We start from the raw sequence: 22,408 nt of genomic DNA on the forward strand, positions 1-22,408 counted from the left end.
TCTCCAGCAAGCCAATCCTAGAGAGACTTAAACTGTTTAGGATCGATGGCTGTATAAGTGACCTGTTTCATTAGTGACTGACAATATAAAGACCTATGTTTCTGCTTGTATCTGAACTTCCTAAAAATGTCCCCTTGCCCCCTCCATTGTTATCAAAATTGCTGATGCTGCATTTATCTTCTTTTGCCAGTGTTCATCTGCGTGAATCTCTTCAGTGATTTCTTCCTTTTCCACATCAAATTAAAGCCCATTGGCCTCAAGGCTTTGCACAGTGCTGCTGTACTGCATTTCTGCTCTCCTTGCCTCCTGTTTTTCCCTTTGCATTCTCTGACTTAACTGCCAGGTCTCCCTCTTCCACTCTCAGCTTCACACCTTCTTTTGTGCGCTTGCTATGCTCTGACTTCCCAAAAGCCAAGTGTCCTGCCTTTCTTTTTCAAATCCCACTTTAAAATGCACTTCTTTAGCTCATCCATGTGGCCAGTCCATCACTGTCTGCTCCCATTTTTGTTTAATCTGATCGTGCATTTTTCTCCATTAGCATGGAAGCACCTTAGATCCTTTGCTTGTTTGTAGGTTCATCTGTGGACTTGTAAAGTGCTGTGTTATTCTCACTTCATACAAAAAAGCTCCTTCTAGGTTCGGGTTCACGTCTGTTTCTGTAGGTATGAGACTATGACTTGATTTTCTTGTTATTACTCTTCTACATTTCTAGGAATCTGCTTACAGCAGTGGCCATTTTGGAAACCGGTCAGATGCAGTCTGTTGAGGAGATGCACACGCTGCTTTCTCATAAAGATTTTCCCCTCTTTTTGTTCTTTCTTGTTTTTATTATTTTCCCCTTCATCCCTTCAAAATAAATTGCTCTTGAAAATATGAGGGTAAGCTGTAAATAGTAATAGCAGTGCTCTGAGCTTTGAGGAAGGACCATACATAGGGCATCTGTTTGTTTTTTGGGGGGGTTATTAATTTCTTTTTGGGGAGTTTATTTTTAGCAATTTTTGAGTTTTATGTGGATGATCAAAAATTTGTTTTTTGTTTTTTTTCTCTCTGTATGTATTGTAATGAGTAGTGCATATAATATATTACTCATTAGAGTAATATATAATGTTAGAAACAGTACTACATGAAAGCACACTAGGGAACCTTTAGTGCACACTAGCAGGGTCTCCACGGACCAATTAATGCGCAAGAGTTTAGTGCATTTTAGAAATCACCCCCCATAGCCTGCATTACTGCTCCATGGAGACAAACTCTTAGATACAAGTAACCATTTCTGATGTTTTTCTGGTATTTATTGGATAAATGCAGATTTTTTTTTTATATTGGGGGTATCTTGTTGGTATTTATTGGTTAAAACCTGAAATTGGAAGCTGTAACTTTATTCAACTAGTAGCACTTACACTGAGGTGTTCTAATGGCTTCTGACAGTTTTCCAGAACTTAGTGTAAAAGCAAACAATTCAAACTGGTTCTGTAAGCATTTCTCTCTCGGTGGGCAGAGAACTGTCAGGATTTCCGAAACCATAGTGTGGTAATTTACAAATAGGCACTTTTAGTTCTATAATCTACTGATTTCATAAACCTGAAGACATACTTAGATTAAAAAATGAAAGTGCATTTTTGGATTTAGCTAGAATGTTGATTGCAGTTTGGTTTTGACCTTGCCCCTCTTTGATGCAGAATACAGCCTGGATAAGTAATTGTAGTGTGTGTACTTAATTTTCCTGCAGCTGTTGCTAAGCTATTTGATTAATGTAAAAGCCTCTTGAAAGCAACAAGCAGTAACATGAAGTTAATGATTCCCTGAATGTTATTAATAGGAGAAGTTTTGATGTTGGCCTTTAGGAATAAAACTGGTTTACCCTCTATAGTAGTCTTTTGCACTCTGAAGTGCACAGTTCATTCTGGCATTTCTCTTTCAGATGCATTTATAGTAGCAAAATCGCATGAAATACTATACATTGTCTGTTCAGAGATACAGACCATAAATGCAGATCTCTATCTCTGTGGCTGGAATATGCAGACTCAGGAGTTCTCATGGCTACTCGGCTACCTTGCACATGTCCTTAGGGTCATGATCTGGATCCTTGGGGTCGGGGCTGGGGACACGAAGGGAATGAGTATAAATACATCACCATCGTCCATAGGTTCCTTTTCCCTGGTGGCTGGAAGAACATCCTCCTACAGCTCTGAGAAAGCTTTACGTCAGGTAAACCTTGCAAAGTGTTGAATATATCTCTCTCTCTTTCTCTCTTTTTTTAATGTTTTATGTTGTAGTTCATAAGCTCAGTTTTAGGTGGGAGTTAAGAGATCCCATGGTACTTTTCAAAACAAGTAAGGGAAAACCTTGGTAACCTGGCTAACACTCTCACTAATAATTGTGGTCTGATGGCCAAGGCTATGCAGGAGCTGCTGTTTGCGTGCAGGGCTTAAAAAAAAGCCACATGACCCATCCTCGGGCTTCGTAAAGTTCAGAGCCTACAACAAACGATCTCACGCATGCATGCATGCTACTCTATCTCTGCACCTCCAGCCAGGGGAACTCTGGTGGAGTTTGGTTCCTCTCAGTCTAAGTTCAGCCTGCCTAGGCTGTGTTCTGTGCATGAGCGGGCAGGCCAGGACAGATTGGGCCAAGCAGACGTTTACTCCGTGTCACATCCCTGCTGCCTTCAAAGAATAGGGAGAAAGTGAGGCAGGTGCTGAACGAGACACAAAGGAGGAGCCATGCTTCCTGCCCCAGGTAGTTCACAATCTGAACTAGATGCAAACGAGACTCATGGGAGAGGGAGAGGGAGACGTGATTCTCTGGCCGAGGGTCTAGCCTTGAAGTGTTGCTGATTTGTAAGGGGGGCGGGGAGAATGTTGCAGCAAAGCTCTGAATAGGTAATTTGCTTTAAGGAGCAACTTCTTTCAGACATAAGTCTCATTCTTTTGTTCCTCTCTTGCTTTTTCCTCTGTTCCTCCTTCGTTTCCGTACCTGCTTTCCCCTTTACTGTCCCCCTTCCCTGTGTGCTTTTGATGACTCCTCACAGAGTGCGAGTCAAGGGAACGCAAAGAACCAACTGGGGTTGCTTGTTCTCCCTCTAAGGGGTGCACCATAAGCAGGGCCAGAGGATGGGCGTGACCTTTAGCCAGCCCTGTGCTCTCTTCTCATCACTTGCCCTCAAGTCAGTGATTTTGAACCCTCCCTGCTGCTGTAATCATGTCTTCCTGTGCCTCTCTTTCTCTCCACGTCCCACCCCCCCCCCAATATTTGCAGTTCTGTAATTGGAGACAGAAATTATATGGTTCAAGCCTAGAATGGTGGTTCTTAAACTTTGGTCCATGGAATGGTTGCTGGTGGTCTGCAGAAAGCTGGCAGGTTACATGGTGTTGGCTCTTCTTGTTCCAAACTGCCTGATTTTATTAAAAGACACTAAAAATACAGGAAATGTTCTTACTTTTCCAGGCCGGGAATGGATGCAGTGGCCTCTGGGGTGTGAGGCAGTCATGAGTGAGAGGGATGGTGGTCTGGGTTTTCACAGATGGGAAGGGAGGTTCCCATGAGTCAGTCTCTGTATTAACAGATGTGTTCCTCACCCTGAGAGAGCTTGGGAATTTCCACACTAGGAAACCCAATATTCCAACTGTAATTATCTCCACCCTCTCACTTAGAGCCATTGGTTCCTGTTGTGCCTATGGCCAGTCAGACGTGGTGAGTTAACATCTTTGACGCTGTTGTTTAATGGTGATTTCCCTCAAGGCTGGGTGAAGAAGGCAGAGGTGATGCTTGCCATAGGGAGTTGCTGGAAGTGGTGCAGGCTGAGGGACGTACTGGCTGCCACTTCCAGCAGCTCCCATTGGCCTGAAGCAGCGAACCACGGCCAGTGGGAGCCGCGATCGGCCAGACCTGCAGATGCGGCAGATAAACAGACCGGCCCGGCCTGCCAGAGGCTTTTCCTACACAAGCAGCCTCCCAAGTTTGGGAAACACTGCCTTAAGGCAAAGAAGCCCAAGTAAAATATTCTCTGGCTGCTCCTGGATCCTGATAATTCAGCTCACCAGCTTGAGGCCCACTTGTAGTACTTCTAGGTTGAGTAATTGGGCAAATGAGGTCCTTCAATGAACTCCTCACCAAATTATACTAATTGCAAATCAGAGTACCAGCAACATTCAGACATCTTCCTAGCATTCTGTGTTACCCTAGAAAACTGAACTGAAGGAGTGTGTGGAGGGAGTTTCCATGCATGGTGTAGAAATTCAGTGGTTGACTCCAATCCTAATATTGAAATGATGTCACCCAGTGAAATCAGTCATCGCTTCACCTTCATGCTGGCAAACTTCAGCTGAGCTAGATACCTTGTTTGAAGCAGGCATGCTTTTCCACCTAGGCTCAGGAGACAAGGGGCTTCCTAAACTAAACATATAGGTTTTACTTTTGCCCTAAGTGCTCTGAGACCCAAGATACACTGGCTGATGTCACATGTTCTGAGAGTTACATACATAACAGCACTCACAACTGAATTGTTGGTGTCCTTCATGTAGTTTGGTGCACTGGGACCTTTGATGTGAGCCATGACATAGGTGGTGTCTAAACCCCCATGTACTGCTATGGGGTTCATAATCAGCTGTGGCGCTAGAGAAGACATTGTAAGAAGAACTGTATTGACTTTGGCAGAAGAATATTTTGAAGAACTGGAAGAGGCTGTTGATACCTTGTCTCTCTGTGAGCACTGCTGAAAGTAGAAAGCCATCCACAGGTCTGAGCTTTTGATGGTGTGCTTTTGGTTTTGTTTTGTTTTGTTTTGTTTTTTTGGAGTCAGAGTGTGATAATATAAGGACTGATCTTATCTGAGTTTCTATAGGCTAGAACTTCCCAAAGGAAATGTAGCTGGTAGCTACACAAATCCACCCAGTCCTCATTTGGCTGGTGAAAAGTTATGTCCTACTGTCCCAATGCAGATTTAATCTGATTTAGATTGTAAACTCTCTTGGGCAGGGACTGTGCCTTTCTGTGGCTGGTGTGAACCGCCTACTTCTCTCTTTTAAGCACTAACCAGTAAAAATTGATGATGGTGCTTCCTGCAGTGCCAAGTCTAAGTCCCATTCAGAGTTCAGTTTTCCTGTGAACTTCCCCCCGGGTGTTGGAGCACTTTTGACAGGAGAGTTTACTTGTTGGCTGTGTTGAACTGCTCCCATTCGTGGATAAATGAGACTTCACCTTCTGCCCTCTGCTCATGGCAGATTACCCTATCATACAATGCATTAATAAATTTGTGTTGTGGCACTGAACTCAGCATGCTCGTGGGACTACTCAGACTGAGCACAGTAGCTATGACACCGCAGTGCCTACAAAAGGAGGCAAAATGTCAGTGCTGGAATGTTAGAAACAATACTTCCTTCTGCCAGGGTGCACCTCATCTTGTTCTGCAAGTACAAGCCGCATTATTAGAGAGCGTTAGCATAATATGCAGTGGCATTGGACAAGCTCCAGTATGTTAAATCCACACATTGTCAGACACTAATTAATTACAGTGAGAGGGAATTAGCGTGACCACATTGGAACTTTTGCTTAATTTTTAATCCACTTGGCCCTCCTGGGTTCAGACTTTTGCTTTTGGACTCCAACGTTGATGGATTTTCTATGTGCTTAGGACAGACAGACGGACGGTGGTGGAAGCTAGCAGAGGGCAGGTGGAAAGGAAATCCCATTATAAAGTCTCTGTAACCTAGATAATTTGGTGGTTGGGCACTTTGACAGTGTCTAGATAGGGCCACCACTTGTGCCAGATTGTTTGTAAATGGAGGGGGGAAAGAAGGAGGATGCTCTTACTCTTATATGTAGCACAGTTTACCTTTTAACGTGGACATCTATAGATATATTTAAAAAATGTAAATAAACTGCAAAATGGTTTGTTTTTAATTGTGACACAGAGAGTAGAGATCTGCATGTTGAAATTGCAGGGCAAGCCAGGGTACATTTGAAATTGCTGACTGCAAGAAAATCAAGGTATCTTGGAGGGGAATGGGGGTCATGGTTTCAGAGTAGCTTGATGAATCCCAGAATAGTTTGCTGGGCCCTATGCAACTGGCTCCAGCAGGCAAATCCCCATGAAGAGCCCCCTTGAAGTCCGTGGGGCTCCAGCTGGCCGGATTGGGGCATAAGCTTGCCCACTCTGGGGATGGAGCACTGGCTTCATTCCTTAGTTTAGTTAACATTAAGAATGTTAATACTATACACATATTTTACATTTTCAGACGTTAAGGGCTTGCCTGAATGAACACTTACTTCACATCAAGCTGGGAAATAAATCTACCCAGCTTTGTGCTAGGTCTCCCTGTGCTCTGAAAGTTCCCAGGTGTGCTTTGAAATGGGAGTAGATCAGAGTGCACTAGGCAACTGGTAGTGCATGCCACCTTGGTCCCCATGGCCAGTTAGTCTGAGGCAAGCTAATGCAAGGTAGATTTACTCTCCAGCTTTCCATGAAATAAGTGTTTATTTGGACCAGGCCTAAGAGATTGTCAGACACTTCAGTAAGATTGGTAAATCGTACCAGCAATTTTACACACGGGTAAATAGGGCCATAGAAAAGGAAAGTGGATTTATCAAGATCATACAGGAGATCAGAAGGCTGAATGTGGATTAGAGCTCAGGAGCTGCTGGCTCCCAGTCTGGGCCCGGATTGAGAAACCATTTGATTTAAACACTATCTTAAATCCTTCCCTATTCAGGAAAGCACTTAGGAATATGCATAAAATTAAGTGCATACTTGACTGCTTTCATGATTAGGAAAAATTTAGGGTTTTGAAAATGTGATCGCCCAAAATATGTTCATGTAGTGGCTTCATTGGAGGAAGGGGGAAAAAAAAGATCCAGTTTGTCTGTCTGTAGCCTGAATAACATTTACAACCAGATGAGATCCGGGTAACAAATAGGGACAGATCTTGTTGTCATTACTCAGAGAAGCCTCTTCCATGGTTTGGATTTTTTTGCCTGAGTAGGGGGAGTGGCATTTGTCCCAAAGTTATAAAAAGTTTAAAATACTTTATAATGTATTTCCCCACTTACACCTTTTTTGATGTGGTTTAGGCAAAGTAGTTGTACACAGAGAAATGGGCGGAATGTAATTCTGGGATCAGTTCAAGTTCTGTGTTCTAACCTATAAATGAGGTGAACTGTCTGAGCAGGAATGTGAAATCTGGAGATAACAGTAAGGTAGTTTCCGGCACTATTTTTGTATTTCCTGAGGCTTGTGTCATTATATGCTGACTTATTACTATTTTCTTACATAAGATATGAAAACAGCACAGGGAAATTGCTTTTCCATTCTATTTCCTGAAGTCTAAAACACACCATTATTTCATTTTTGCATTCAGATATCACTGACGTTTTAAATGCTGGAAGTCTGTATTAGCCACCAGTTTTTAACATGTGTTTGTGTTTCTGAGATCTCTCTAGTTTCTATTTAATGTTCCTTTGGAATATATTTCCTTTCTTCTGTTCTCCACCAGATCTTTTCCTTTGGCTGCCCTTGTTAAAGCACATTGTTACTAGTTTTCTTCTTCTTCTTCTTCTTTTTTTTTTTTTTAAAGGACTTGTCTGTTTTTTTGGGTGGATCTGCCCTGGATGGTAAACCTTGCTGGAGGATGTGTGTGAAAAATTGTTCGGTGTAGTGAATCCAAAAGATGTGCCTTAAGGAAAGTCTATTTTATTTGTTTGAGAGTTGTAGCTGCTACTATCTACCATACACTCTGGGTTGAAATGGCACCACAGTACCTCCTTTTATAATTCTGTATTTTTATTTAATAATGCGATACGTTTGCTTTTGGATTGAGGCAATGTTTCTGATTATTTTATTTTTTTTAATGAGTGGGGGGAGGAACCTCTTTTTGGTCATGGTTAATTCCTCATCTGCTTCTAGTTAACGTTTTCCTTTTTGCTGTTGCGTTTTGACAGGTGTACAATATGTTTCAGCACCAGAGCCTCGGAATTAAAGTCAGCATTCGAGTGACCAAGCTAGTCCTCCTTCGAAACCGTCCTGTAAGTTCTTCAAAGCTTTTATACAGCTCCCGTGGTCTTACTTTAAAACCATCAGTTAGGCTGGGGAGTAGCTGCTATAAAGATTTAATAACATGGTTAGGGAATCAAAAACCCAGTTCCCAATCCTATAAACCCTTTGGGCCTAGTATTCCCAGTGAAACTTGCTACTGTTACCAGCTGATGGCGTTAGCTCTTTAGGTGAAGTGGTAGAGATCAGTGCTTTGGTGCTGAATTTCAGGCCCCAGGTTAAGGTCATGGTGATGCACATATAACCTTCACAAGTATAACTTTGAACTGTATGTTTGTCACTTAATGATTTTATGCTACGTAGACCTATGTATCCCCTAGTTTGACCAATCTTTGTTTCTTTGAATTCCATTTTTGTTTTCTAAAGGCAAAACTGTCCATTGGGCACCATGGAGAGAGGTCTCTGGAGAGTTTTTGCCACTGGCAAAATGAAGAGTATGGTGGAGCAAAGTATCTTGGTAATAATCAGGTTCCTGGTGCAAGAGATGATACCCCTCCTGTGGACGCTGCTGTCTTTGTTACCAGGTAGTGGAAGTGGTTTACTGGTCCTGTTTGTATGGGCCATCTGATCAGCAAGTAATTCCAGGAGTCATTTCCCACTGTTGCTGATGTTTGTCCCTCATTCATGCTAGCTTGTGGCGTGCTGGGTTGTATAGATAGAACAGAGCAGAATGGAGTGATTTGTCTTGATTTAAAAGAAAAAAATTCTTTCAGTGGCGGTGAAAGGTCTTTCTCTTTTTGAATGCTACTGGACTACGTGTTAGTCCCCACTTTCTCTACACAACCCAATAACAAGAAAAGCGACAGTTTGTGAGTATTCTATTTAGAACCAGCACTTATCTTATCTACTTAGAATCATAGAATATCGGGGTTGGAAGGGACTTCAGGCGGTCATCTAGTCCAACCCCCTGCTCAAAGCAGGACTAGTCCCTAACTAACTCATCCATCATGGCACTAAACCACCATTAGAATTTGCTTGCTCCATTGGTGCATAGCACAGATTGTCCAGGGTCACCCTTTTGTGGCTCTATAGTGATCAAATACACCATGCCAGCGTGAGGTTCAAACCCAAGGGATATTACCCATATTGACCTATAGGACAGAATACTGCTATGCCCAGCATTATTATCCATCCTTGTACTTTTTTTCTGTCTATATAATGTGAATAGAAAAAATGTTTCCACATCTTCTTCCTCTATTTTGTAAGAAGACTGCAGTTGTGATTTTTAAATTAAAGGGGAGAAAGATTTTGAACGTCAATAGAAAGCAAAGATTCAAGACACAAAAACTGAGGCTCTTCCTGTTCTGTATAGGTACAATAGTATCGATACTCTTTGGAAAATGATTTCCCAACACCTTATTTTAATGCCCCATAATGCATTTGCCTGGAGAAAGTCTTCCTGTATCTTGGTACATCCTGGATCCAGATATATGCAGAGATGCTTCACCGAAGTTCCATATGTAAGGCTGGCCACTTTATAGCAACATCTCTCATGGAACTGATTTAGCCCAATGACAGTGATGGCTAGTAAGTTAGTAATGTCTCATAAAAGGGATGCATTTGATGAGTGCTAAGAGATCCCCCATTTGTTCTGTATTCAGTGCTGTCACTAAGGCCTTCATCCAGAAAAGCACCTAAGTATATGCTTAACTTTTTAAGCAGGGTGAGTAGTCTCTTTTAAGTCAATGGGAGTAATACACATCCTGCTTATAGTTAAACATGTGCTTGATTTGGATCAGGACCTAAATAAATACATAAGATTTTTTTTTAACTCTAATCTGTGCATCCAGCATGAATCTTTTGATCCCGTGTGACACGGTGAGGCATGCAAATCACTCTGATGGGGTTTTAGGCATTGGCAGGGAGAAGTGGAGCATTTCATCTATGCCCTCTGCAGCTTATGAAATTGAATGCTTGGTGTCATGCTAAACTAGTTGGAGTCAGTCTGTAGGGATGCTCTCTGGGCTAACTGGATTTGGATGGTTTTGTAGTAATAATAGAAGGAAAGCTACAGCTGCCACTAGTTTGGATAATAGACTTGAAGAGCAGCTAATTTGGTGAGGAGGAAAATTGGGCACAGGACTGCTGGTTTTCTTCAGAAGAACCACATCTATCCAGCACAATAGGCCAGCAGCGTGTAATTGCAGTGTTTTCCCATTCCCGCAGTTCTAACCCATTCCTGTTCCTGCAACATAAAGGATGCTGTGTTGCTTGGAAGACCTCTGATCCAGCAGTTCTTATTTGTGCAGCAAGGAAATTAGGTTTTCTTCTCTTGGCTTTAGAAGCATGTTTGTGCGTCCCTGGATCCTCACCAGACTGTACAGATGGACCAGCCATGGAGGATATGGAAGCAACAGCATGTCCAGCAGAAATAGCTGAGCCAGAAAAAGCAGAAGCTGGAATTTTCAGCAGCTGCAGCTGCTTCGGAACTCAGAATCTTTAGGGTCAATCTCCAAAGAGAACTCTGGTTCCAGCTTGCTGGCTGTTTTCACGAAAAGGAGCCATGAACATTTTGCTTCTGGGAATTTACCTTTGCATGATGAAGCAGAAAATAGGTGTTTTCCCCATTTGTACTAAATACTAAATGCTCCCATAGAGAGGAAAATCCCTCCAGTGGAATGGCGGGTGGCCACTTACAAACAAAAGCAGCCTTACGCAAGAACCGGGGGTCACCCGATGAAATGAATAGGCAGCAGATTTAAAACAAATAAAAGGAAGTACTGTCCACCTGCGGAACTCAATGCAATGCCCAAAGTACAACCGAGTTCCAAAAAGAATTAGATAAATTCCTGGAGGGTAGGTCTATCAATAGCTATTAGTAAGGCTAAGATTATGACTTCCAGCTACATTCATGACACTGGGGACCCCGCAGCAGCCCAGACTTCATGGACAGCAGGGGGTAGCTGCGGGCAGCGGGACCCCGTGCAACTGACTGGCTGCCGGCACCACCAGCAACCCCTGAGCTGCTCAGCCGCTGCTGCTGGCAGGGGCCCCCTGCAGCTTCCAGACATTGGGCAGGGGGAGCCAGGGTGCTGGACCCTCCTCCCTCCCCATTTTTCCTGGCTTTGGTGACTTTCTGTTTATTGCCTGTGACTTGTCCATGATTTTTACTAAAAATACTCATGACAAAATCGTAACCTTGTCTATTAGTGAAGATGGTCAGGGAAGCAATCCCATGCTGTGGATGTCCCTAAGCTAAGTCAGGATGTCCTTGACTGCCATATGCTGGGACAGGACGACGGGATGGATCGCTCAAAATTGCCCTGTACTGTTGATTCCCTTTGCTGCATCTGGCACTGGCCACTGTCAGAAGACAGGACACTGGGTTAGATGGACACAGTATGGCCGTTCTTATGTTGTTGTATTCTTATGAAAGCCTGACAAATGGTCAATATGACCTAATGCAGAATGGTTGAATGCAAGGTCCTGGGGCAGAAGGATGGGTTTCTTGGCTTTGTGTTTTGGGGGCAGTTGAAGGTATTTTATGCACAGACCCAGCTGCAGCGTCCTGCACGGCAGATGAAATGCTAGGTTTCCTTTTATTGCTTCACTTAAGAGCACCACCATGACCAAAAGAGACCAGCCCCTTAGAGGTGAGGGATTATTTCACCTCCATAGAGACAGATCATAGTCTGCAAATTGTGCCAAATTATTTACGAGACCTTTAGTTTCACGACATGGTGGTAATTTCTCCGAGTTGACTGAAACCACTAGACACCTTTCCTGGTAGAACCACAGAGTGCAAGTGGCAAGATTTGCGATGCATTATTTGCTAAGATAGCCAGTCCCATCAGAGAGATTCGTTTCTAGTGATGGCCCTCTGCCATCTACTAGTAGTTCAGCTATTTGTTGTCACAATAAAAGTATCTGTTTGATTTACCAGTTTATATAACATAATAAGTCCTTAAATAAACCTCTGTCAAGCTGGCTCTGGGAACTCAGCAATTGTTCTTATGCCAGCTCAGTCAAGAGCAAATGTCAGGGTGTCAGATGCAGCAGCGCTGCTCTGAAAAATGGAATCCCTGGCCAGGGCATGGTGGTGGCTTCTGATTATTTTGTTTCTGCCTGATTTTTAACCCGTTGATGGCTGTAATCCAGGGGTTGGCAACCTCTGGCATGCGGCTCACCAGGCTAAGCACCCTGGCGGGCCGGGTCAGTTTGTTTACCTGCCGCGTCGGCAGGTTCGGCTGATCGTGGCTCCCACTGGCCGCATGTTGCCTTCCCAGGCCAATGGAGGTGGCGGGAAGCTGTGACCAGCACATTCCTTTGCCTGCACCGCTTCCCTTAGCCCCATTGGCCAGTGGGATCCACGATCGGCCGAACCAGCCAATGCGGACGGTAAACAAACTGGCCTGACCCCTGCTGTAATCGTAGTTCTTTTGTCATGAAATGTAAGCTCAGAAATATTCAGGGTGGCTTTTTTAATATGATTTTGACAGTTAATATTGATTTATTTTCAATTGCTTTAATTTTTTTTTTAAACTAACTTGAGCTGGGATAATTTCTTTAAACAGTTTGCTCAAAGGAGAGTAATGGTGTTATGGGCCCAAGTCTCATTGAAGTGGGAGTTCAGGATCTCACTCCATTATTTTCCTCTGAAAAATCCTATTCTTACATTTTTATTCCAGCAGGACATTTTCTTTACCCTCTCTCCTCCCCAAACCCCCCAAACAGAAAATCCCACCTGTGGGCTGGACATTTATAACCACACACCCACAATGTATGCGCATAACTTTTGCGCTCACTTACCCTGGATTGAAAACACAGGCGGAACAATGGCAAGGCTGTTGCTTTTGAAAGAACCCTTTGGTGTCTCTTAGCAGCTTTCATAGGTTTCCTTGGCTCCTCATCTGTAAGGCAGTGCTCCTGAGAGAAGCTAGCACTCTTTGCTCAAGCAGGAGCTGAAGAGGAAAATTCCCAAAGATGAGGAGATGACAGTGGAGACGCTGTGACCCTTCTTTAAATGTATGCAAACCTTATTTTAATTTTTAAAAAAAATTGTAAATTGGGCTGGAAATCTCATGAGAAGGAGCATTCTTGTGATATTTTGATATTACTCAGATTGTAAGCTCCTGGGGGGCAGTGGCCATCTCTTTGCTTGTACAGCATCTAGGACAGTGGTTCTCAAACTTTTAACAACCTGTGAACCCCTCTCACCATAATGTCAAGTCTCGTGAACCCCCTCCTAAAAATGAATATTTCCAGGGATTTTCTCCTTTACTTGACTATAAATTATAAAAGCAGTGATCTTCGAAATATTAAATTTGTTTTTGTGACATGCTTATTACACACTATTATTAATTAATATTTATCATTACACTATTTTCATTACATTATGAAAACGGCAGCGCTCTTCCAAGATCTCACTTTCGTAGCTTGTATCATTTTGAATAAGCCTGTTCTAAGACAAGGCTCCTATGTTTCATCAAGAAGTATCAGATGTGAAACAGCATGAGGGTATCTAAGAAGCCAACTCAAAGAGTTCCTCTTACACAAGCATTCAGGTCTTGAGCAGTTAAGGTAAACAACACACGTTACAACAGAGCTTAAACTTGTTCTTCATAAGAATTTTAAAAACAATACTAGCTGCCTATTTAATTTTAAAAACAGCAAAAAATATCCACCTGCCTTTCCATTTCTTGTAAGGAGTCTTGAAGTTTAAATCTCCTCAGTGTGATAGATATGCTTGCTTTGATCTGCTTAGCTCTTGGAAGTCCAGGGGCTCCGAGCTGCTGGTCCCATGCACCCGGGGTCCCTAGGGATAGCTCTGTCCACCATTAGGGAATTTTTTTTCCCAAGAACCTCCTGTAACATTTCGTGAACCCCCAGGGGTTCACAAAGCCCCATTTGGGAACCACTGATCTAGGACAATCGGGTTTTAGTCTGACTGGGGCTTCTGGGTCTCATTGCAGTACAGACCGTGATGATAATAATCTGCTTCCTATCCTGGTCAAACCCGGGAGGTACAGTGAGATGATGTTGAGGTGGGAAAACAGGTCAATTGAACGCTTTTGAACCTGGTGAAAGGCTGGTGTTTGTTTCAAGTCTTGGATGAAAATTCAGGCTGGGTCATATTTTATTTGAGTCAGTTTGTCTACCGCTAATCTGAATATTTTGTTGACTCTCCTCCCCCAACTTCTTTCTTTTGTTTTATTCCTGACTCTTTCCTTTTTCTTACTTTCTGTGTCTGTGGAGAAAGAAATATATATATATATATATACAGAATGAAGGAATGAAATAGATTAAAAGGGGGAGAATTTGAAAGAGAGCAGTTTTTATTGTGATTCCGACCAGTGGTTCTCAACCAGGGTCCAGGACCCTCTGGGGGGCTGTGAGCAGGTTTCAGGGGGTCCCTCAAGCAGGGCCAGTGTTAGACTCGTTGGGGCCCAGGGCAGAAAGCAGAAGCCCCAGGCAGTTGCCCTACTTGCTACCCTCTAACGCTGTCCCTGGCTTTTATATGCAGAAACCAGCAGTTGTGGCACAGGTGAGCTGTGGAGTTTCCATAGCATGTTGGGAAAGTCTCAGTAAGAAAAAGATTGAGAACCCCCGTTTCTGACACGACTTGTTTTCTAGGACTCAGTCCTATATAACCATGTACAATGTCCCCTGGTTTCTCCTCCCTTAGTTTTAGATTCTGCTGCAGGATGGCACGCCGGCTCCTTCTTGAGTGCAGTACTGTGTGAATGTGAGTGGCCCAATTTTAGTCTAGGCTACTGGCATAGAAACATGTGGTTTCCTACTTCCTAATGTGGCAGTTCTCTCTTGCATGTTTGCTCTTACGAAGCCCAGGTTTCACTTTGGATGTAGTGAGTGGAACTATCAAAATAACTCTCGTCATCTTGAAAATAAGTCAGTGCTGTTACGTGTTGTCATCATGTATAATATGCAGCAGTTAAAGGACTTTGACTTTCCTGATAGCTGGGAATGTGTCAGAACTTTGGTTCGTGGACCTCTGCTTTTCTCTAATCTGTTCTTGAGGCACAGCATATCCCTGACCTGTGTTTTTGTTTTCTTTTTAGGACAGATTTCTGCGTACACAAAGACGAACCCTGTGACACAGTGGGTAAGTCAGCACAATTAGGAGGAGTATGGTTTAAACGCCCTATGTATTGAGATTATCAGATCTCTGGATGATTTCTTTGACTCTTGGGTTTGTTCTCGTGCTTCTGTTATTGTTATGAATGTGGCCATCATGCAAACGTGGATCAGTCTGCCTGGACTTAACAGCTGATAGATAATGCACACCAGATGTCCTATATCTGCCCTTAATTGCCTACATCAGTGGTTCTCAAACTAGGGCCGGTACTTGTTCAGGGAAAGCCCCTGGCAGTCCGGTCCGGTCCGGTTTGTTTACCTACTGCGTCCGCACGTTCGGCCAATTGCAGCTCCCAGTGGCCGCTGATCGCCGCTCCAAGCCAATGGGGGCTGCGGAAAGCGGCGGCCGTTACGTCCCTCGAGGCCACTGGGAGCTGCGATCGGCCGAACCTGCGGGTGCTGCAGGTAAACAAACCGGGCCGCCCGCCAGAGGCTTTCCCTGAACAAACGGCGGCCCTAGTTTGAGAAACACTGGCCTACATAACATTCAGATCTAAATGGCAGTTCCATATCTGATGCCAGACTTCGGCAAAGTGGGTATTTTTTCTTCCCCTTTTCGCTGTCTAATCTCAATCTATTTATGGGACCCCTGCCATCACAGAAGTATTTCATTGCCTCCCAAGTATCAAAAAAATAGAAACATCAGTAACGATGTGTCTCTTCCTTCTTTCCCAGCCTGTAGAAGAACTGTATGAGAGAGTGTGTGTGCGAGAGAGAGAGAGGAAAAGAAGGACCTTACTAAAGCCAAATTAGAGATCATCTTCTTTCCCACTTCTGACTTCCTGTCTACACTAAAGTGTATCCCAGCCCTGATTTTCCAGTGGCACGTGCCACTACACCCCACACCTTACCTACTCTGTTTTGCATAGGTGGACTGCATCTCCAACCCTCCAGTTTTTCTTTTATCGCCACGCTACCTGCTTTTGGAGGCATACCTCAATATACTATCCGTGATTATCATATGATTGTTTACAGATTTGTGTCAAAGTCAAACTGCCTTTGCCTCAGTTTCTTCATTCCAAGTGAATTCTGGCTTTGTCATCTGCTCCAGCAGGTCTCTGTTCAGTCCCTGGAAGTTGGGGAGAACACTTAGTGCTAATAGAGATAAATAGCTGGGGAAGGTTGGCTTGGGGGAAGATAACAACTGTAAACATCCTTCAGTAGGAGGTCTGAGACTGTTGTGAAAATCAGTGCGTCTCAGTACACAGATTCTTTCCTACGTGTGGTGTGGAGAATAATCATAGGAGATGAGGGATGTAAACATAATTGAAAAATATATACATTCTTCATTCAAATGTTAACAAGATCTGTGCTGTATCTCCAGACTTTCCAGTGGGAATTCTTTACAATATGCTTATTCTCTCCAAGCCCAGTGGAAAACATCCTTCCACTAAGGAAGTGTTTTAAGCTGTGTACCTGAGTCCGGATGTAGCTCCGGCACAGTACATGGCGATCTCTGCGCGAAAATAAAGCTGATGGAAGACACATGCTGCTGCTTAACAAATGCTTACTGTGTTCAAATCTCTTCCCTTGTTTAAAGACTGCATTAATGAGGATCCGTGTTCAGGAATTATCTTTCCACATACAGTGTGGCTGAGGAAATGTGATGATGACAATGTCTCTTTTCTGTTCTTGCAATAGCTGTATAGTTTCTCTTTGGCCCGTTGGGATTCTTGTAGAGGTAGTGGAAGATAGGGTAGTAAATACCACATTTGTTTCCTAGTCTTTCCAGTGCAGCATTTCCCAACCTGGTAGAAATCGAGTACCCATTCAAGAAAATGAAACCAATCCTGATCCCTCCACATAACCATCTTAATGTATTTATCTTCCGTGCCCCACTGGCTAGCTCTTCCTTCCTCCCCCATCAGAGGATGTATCCTACACTTCGGGAAATGGTTGTGCAGATCTTTGTAATATGATGCTTTCTCTCCTCTGTTACATGCCATGGTGAACCTTGAAATCATTAAAAAGTGACAGAGTCCTGTGGCATCTTATAGACTAGCAGACGTATTGGAGCCTAAGCTTTCGTGGGCGAATACCCACTTCGTCAGATGCATGACGAAGTGCATCTGATGAAGTGGGTATTCACCCACGAAAGCTTATGCTCCAATATGTCTGTCAGTTTATAAGGTGCCACAGGACTCAGTCTGGATCTGTAAGAAGTGACAAACACGGGTACCCCTCTGATAATTGAATTCATTAACAATTTAAAATACCATCACTGGGATCCAAGTGAACGCCTAATGAAATGAATAAGACAGTTTGGATCTCTTGGAGCTGCTGCTTCAGGCTCTCTGCAAACTCAAAAGGGTGCCTCAGCATTGGATTTTGTAGGTTTTTGTTTTTTTTTTAATGATGAGATCTAGGAACCTTTTTTGTTTTATTTTTTTAAATGAAAGCTAAAATGTTGGAAAACAACTGAGATATCTGTCTGCACATCAGCCTGGCATCCATATGTGCCCCCTACTTTGGGAAATGCCTCTCAAGTGGTCGGGTGTGGAACTGGAAGGGTGAGAGTCACTTCTCTGGCCATCTATTGATCATCTGCCGTGATCAGGATTATCTCATTGAGTTATAACGCAGTGGTGCAGTCTGCATTTTGAGACTGCTACGGTTTGAGGAAGTAGCATTTCTAAGGCAGAATAGATTTGATAGGTCTGAGTAAATTTGTCATCCTTGTACTGAAAGGGATACATCCGAAACAATATGATGAAGTTTCTTCATGTCTTGGCTACACCAAAGGTTTTTGTTTACCTAGAGATCACTGTCTACCTTTTCTATGGATAAACTTGACCCAATAGTGATTTTTTTTCCCCCTTGTCAGTTTATATAAACTCCCTTTCCCTCTTTTCACCAAAGATTTGTCTTTATTTGTGAAGTTCGCCCTGATTGTAATCCATGCATATCAGGGAAGTTACACTGGCAATTGAATTGTCCTTGTGTTGTTTATGTATGGTGGGTCAGGAGGAAGAATAAACTATAGTAATGGTCTTGTACTTCAATACAAGGCTCACCATTTCAAATAGCAGCATCTGTGCGCAATTCCTATGTGATGATAGTGGAGATTCTGCAGTTTCCCCTACTGTTCAGACTAGGAAGTAGTGGTTATGTCTAAGGCACTAGTATGCAAGAATTATTGACTTTTTTAATAGCCACCATCATGTGCATTGAAAGTATATTAAAAGAAGTAATTACATTTAGCTGATCTTTATATGGATATATTTGGATCTGTCGACATTGAATCTGGCTTTGCTTTCTAATACTTATCTGATCAGTTACTGTTATGTTTAAATGATAGTGTTCATGGCCTTCCCTGTAGCAGGAATCGCTGTGTGATGTTCTCTGGCCTGTATTATGCTGGAGGTCAGTCCAAGTGATCATAATGGTCCCATTTGGCCTGTGAATCTATGAAAGCAGCATAGTCACTGAGCAGACATCCCCTGCAATATTGCCAGTAGAGCAAAGAAAAAAAAAAGCCGTTCAGTGCAAAATGACATCCACCTGACAACCCTGAATTCATGCAGATCCCTTCACCTTGCTTTCTTCGTGCTACGTTCTCATTCTCTTCGGGCTTGTCTGTGTGCTCTATAGGGGCGTGATTTCTAAAGTGCACTCAGTCTTGTGCATTAATTGGTCCGTGTATACCTTGCTGGTGTGCTTTAAAGGTTCCTAGTGCACTTTAACATAGTATTGTTTCAAACAGGAAGCTGCCATGGCCTGGGCAGCCTCCCTAGTGGGCAGAGCAGGACCTTGCCTGGCCGTTGTGGTGGCAGTCCAGCTCAATGGCAAGCGTAGATCCAGGAGCCCGGTACCGATTAGAGGGTGAAACGAGTCAGGGTTGAGGATCCAAGCCGAAGGTCAGAGTCTGAGTCGGAATCAGGGCAAGGAAGCAAGGACTCAACTGAAGCAGGTGGGAGTCAAGGCTGGAGCAGGATGCGGAAGTGAGAGCAGAGCAAACCCAGCTGTGGGTGTGGTAGGCACTGAGCAGCCACAGTGCTCCTGCTGCTGCAAGGCTCAAGTAGCAGGCTGCTGGTTCCCCTGCCCAGTCATGAAGCGCAACTATTTGGAGAAGGCTTGTTGGGCCTAGCTGAGCTTGATGGGTTGCCTAGCGATGAAGCGCACTAGACTGGGTTGAAACACACTAGACAAGCTTTAGTGCACACCAGCAGCGTCTACATGGACCAATTAACGTGCAACCTGTTGGTGTGCTTTAGAAATCCTCCGCCCCCATAGAGCATATTATCCCGCCGTGTACCACCACTCACTTTTTGTAACTTGGCTTTAAATTTAAAGAACCGGGTCTCAGCAGAAGCATGCATCATTTTTGCTTCTCCTCCCTTCCCCCCAGTATTTTCAAAAGATTTGACTTGGTTGTTTAATTGCAGGATTAGGGAAAAAAATGGTAATTAGATGCTTTTCAGAGACCCTTTGATCTTCCGCAGGGCTGGATTAACCTATCACCGGGCCCCTAGCTTCTATTTGAATAACAATACATTTCAGTGATGTTCCCTTCATTACATGCCACTGCAGTAAATTCTCATCCCAGCCAGTTCATGTCCTTGGAAAAGGAAGTGGTTTCTTTATCCAGTGTCGTCCTCTCTCCGTTGCTCTACCGGGAATGGCAAAGTGAGTCTCACCTGTGTGAGAATTTATCTCTGCCCACTTATCCACTGGGGCGGATTTGCGTGCCAACTGAAAGAACTTCACTGGCTTGAGGGAGTGGCATTGCAGCCTGGCACACGGGATCACAATGCCGCTTAAGTTTGGCTCGGCTGCCCAAATGTGAGTGGTGGTGTGACCCCATGCAGCAGGTTGCTACAGCACTCATTTGAGTGAAGTTCTTTCAGTTGGCTTGAATCTGCTTCAGCAAAAAGAACCCCCCCCCCAATGAAAAAAGCACAACACCAGTGCACCATTTTCAGCCTCCCTCATGAATTTGGACTCAAGGCCTGTGCCTCGTTTGCTTATACATTAATCTGGCCCTGCTCTTCTGTCGTCAAAAGAAGTTTTTACATAACTACACAGAAGTGATCATCTTGGAATAGATCAGTGGTCCATCTAACCTAATGTACATCATGCCATCTTGTGTATGATATTGGCCAGTATTTCATAATGCACTACCATGTTATGTATAAGGGAAGAGACTTCTTTCTACTGTCAAATGGCAATCAGTTAATGCCCTGAAGCATGAGGATTGATGCTACTGATGCAGAAAGAGCAGGTATCCAGCCTCTGGACTCCCTAATTTCTCTTCCCTGCTCTGATCTAGACTTGCTGTGTGACCTTTGGCAAGGTCACTTAACCTCTGAAAGCCTCAGTTTATCTCTGTTAAATGGAGATTTTAATACACACCCCACAGGAGATCATGTGGCTTAATCAATTAACATCTAAAATGCTGTAATATCCCTGGCTATAAGGGACAGTACAAGCCCAAAGTCTAATGTTGCCCACGTATGTAAAGAGTGCATCCTGTTACATAAACTACTAAGCATGCTACGATAACTAGGCACAGCAGTGTTGATAGCAGTGGCTTTTGAGTAGTAATTCCTTAATTTCTGTACTTTTGTGGCTGCTGTGGAAGTAGAATTGCTGTTTGTGGGAGGATTGGGCCCATACAGTTGTTTGACGGTAATCTGTGCAATTGAAATAAGTTACTACAGGGCCTCACTGGAGTTCGAGGCACTCCAAATGCTATCCCTAACAACAACAAAAAAACTGCCTGGAACTTCTGCCTGCCATGCAGACACAGAGAAAGCAGCAGCAGGAGGTTTGTATTTGTATTCTGGGAGAGGCTTGTCGCTCATGCCAATTGCTCGGGGGACCGAGTTCAAGTTTTCTTGGCCCAGCTGCCACGATACTGTTGAAGATTGCATAATGGCTGAAACAAGCTCAAAAGTGGTGAAAATGTGGAGGCATGGCTTTGTGGGATGATGCCCTGAGCTGAATCCCTTTTGTTTTGGAAATAGCCTGTTGCAGCTCACTGCCCATAGTTGGGCCTAAGAACAGATGGCTTTTAAAAAGAAGAGAAAAAAAATAATAAACCCACGTGCGAGACAATTTCATTAATAGTGTTTCAACGGCCGTGGCCGGTAGGACTTCCAGCCCCCTCTGGGATTGAAGCAGAGGAGATTCGTGTTGTACAACACAGCTTGCCCTGTTGACACAAACTACTTCAGCAGTTTGCAGGCTGCTGCCTTTCTGTCTCATCTCTTGTGAGGTGACTTTAACCAGGTCTACTGTTTCCTGCAAAAAAAAAAAAATCTCTGTTCCAGCTGAGCTGCCTTCAAGCCAGCCAAACGGAGAGTTCAACGTCTAGCTATTAATATCAGACTGACGCTTGGAGCCCTGCGCGTTGTCAGAATCCAGCCTCTCTGTGACATAAGCAGGTTGAGAATGCCCCTTTCGTTGGATATTTCCATCGCTCAATGCCAAATAAGCAGCTTTCTGGTTAGTTCGGAATGAGCCTGAATATTTCAGGCTTAAAGCTTTGCCTTGACTCCTCGCTGTGTGTGTCACCCCGGATCCAAGCCGAAGCTTCCATTGACTCAGTTAATAATAAAAAGTGAGGGCAGAGGAAGGAGCATGAAATGGAAAATAAGAGTCTTGCTTAAATCTCCTTAATTATCCTGATTGAAAATGTCTTTACCTCCAGCTTGGTCAGATGTGTCTCCCAGCCACTCTGTGGTTTGGTTCTGGAGAGGGGAGTGTTGTATGTGCTCTGGCTTAACACCTATCTTTCTGCAACTCTTGTTGACAATTAGGCAGTGTGGCCTGATGGATCGGGCACTGGAGTGGGACTCTGGAATCTGGGGTTTCACGACTGGCCTGGCAAGGGACCACTTCCTCTCTTCATGCCTCCGTTTCCCTATCTGTAAAATGGGGATAATAATCCTCAGCTCCTTTTGTAAAGCGCTTAAGGAACAGTATGAAAAATGCTATGTATGTACTAGATGCTAATGTTCTGTGGAGGCTTCATGTTCCCTTTCCTGATAGCACCACTCCTTAGGAGAAGTTTTCTGTTCCCACATCCCTCTGCTTGCTGATGTGTGTAGTCTCCTTGGGGTCCCTACTAGCAAACTTTTCAGGACTCTGCCTGGGTGATGCAAAGATGCTGATGTATGTCTTTGACTAGGCATAGTCCTTGCATTAAACCTCACATAGTTGGTACTTGCATTTCTTGCATCGTCCTTGGCCTCAGGGCCGGCGCTACCATTTAGGCAGCCTAGGCAATCGCCTAGGGCGCCAGAATAAATGGTGGGCGCTGTT

The 22,408-nt window shown here is 43.8% G+C and overlaps 1 protein-coding gene across 2 annotated transcripts in view; it reads left to right on the top strand.

Annotated features, from left to right (window-relative positions):
* ADAMTS17 (ADAM metallopeptidase with thrombospondin type 1 motif 17) overlaps positions 1–22,408 on the top strand; it is a 265,553-nt gene that overhangs the window by 40,854 nt on the left and 202,291 nt on the right. For both annotated transcript variants that reach the window (XM_030578668.1, XM_030578669.1), the window contains 3 exons: positions 7,936–8,019; positions 8,414–8,571; positions 15,067–15,110. In XM_030578668.1, coding sequence (XP_030434528.1) covers positions 7,936–8,019; positions 8,414–8,571; positions 15,067–15,110 — 286 coding nt within the window. The remainder of the gene's footprint in view (positions 1–7,935; positions 8,020–8,413; positions 8,572–15,066; positions 15,111–22,408) is intronic.

Source organism: Gopherus evgoodei, chromosome 10, assembly GCF_007399415.2.
Source record: "Gopherus evgoodei ecotype Sinaloan lineage chromosome 10, rGopEvg1_v1.p, whole genome shotgun sequence".
Classification (NCBI taxonomy): domain Eukaryota; kingdom Metazoa; phylum Chordata; order Testudines; family Testudinidae; genus Gopherus; species Gopherus evgoodei.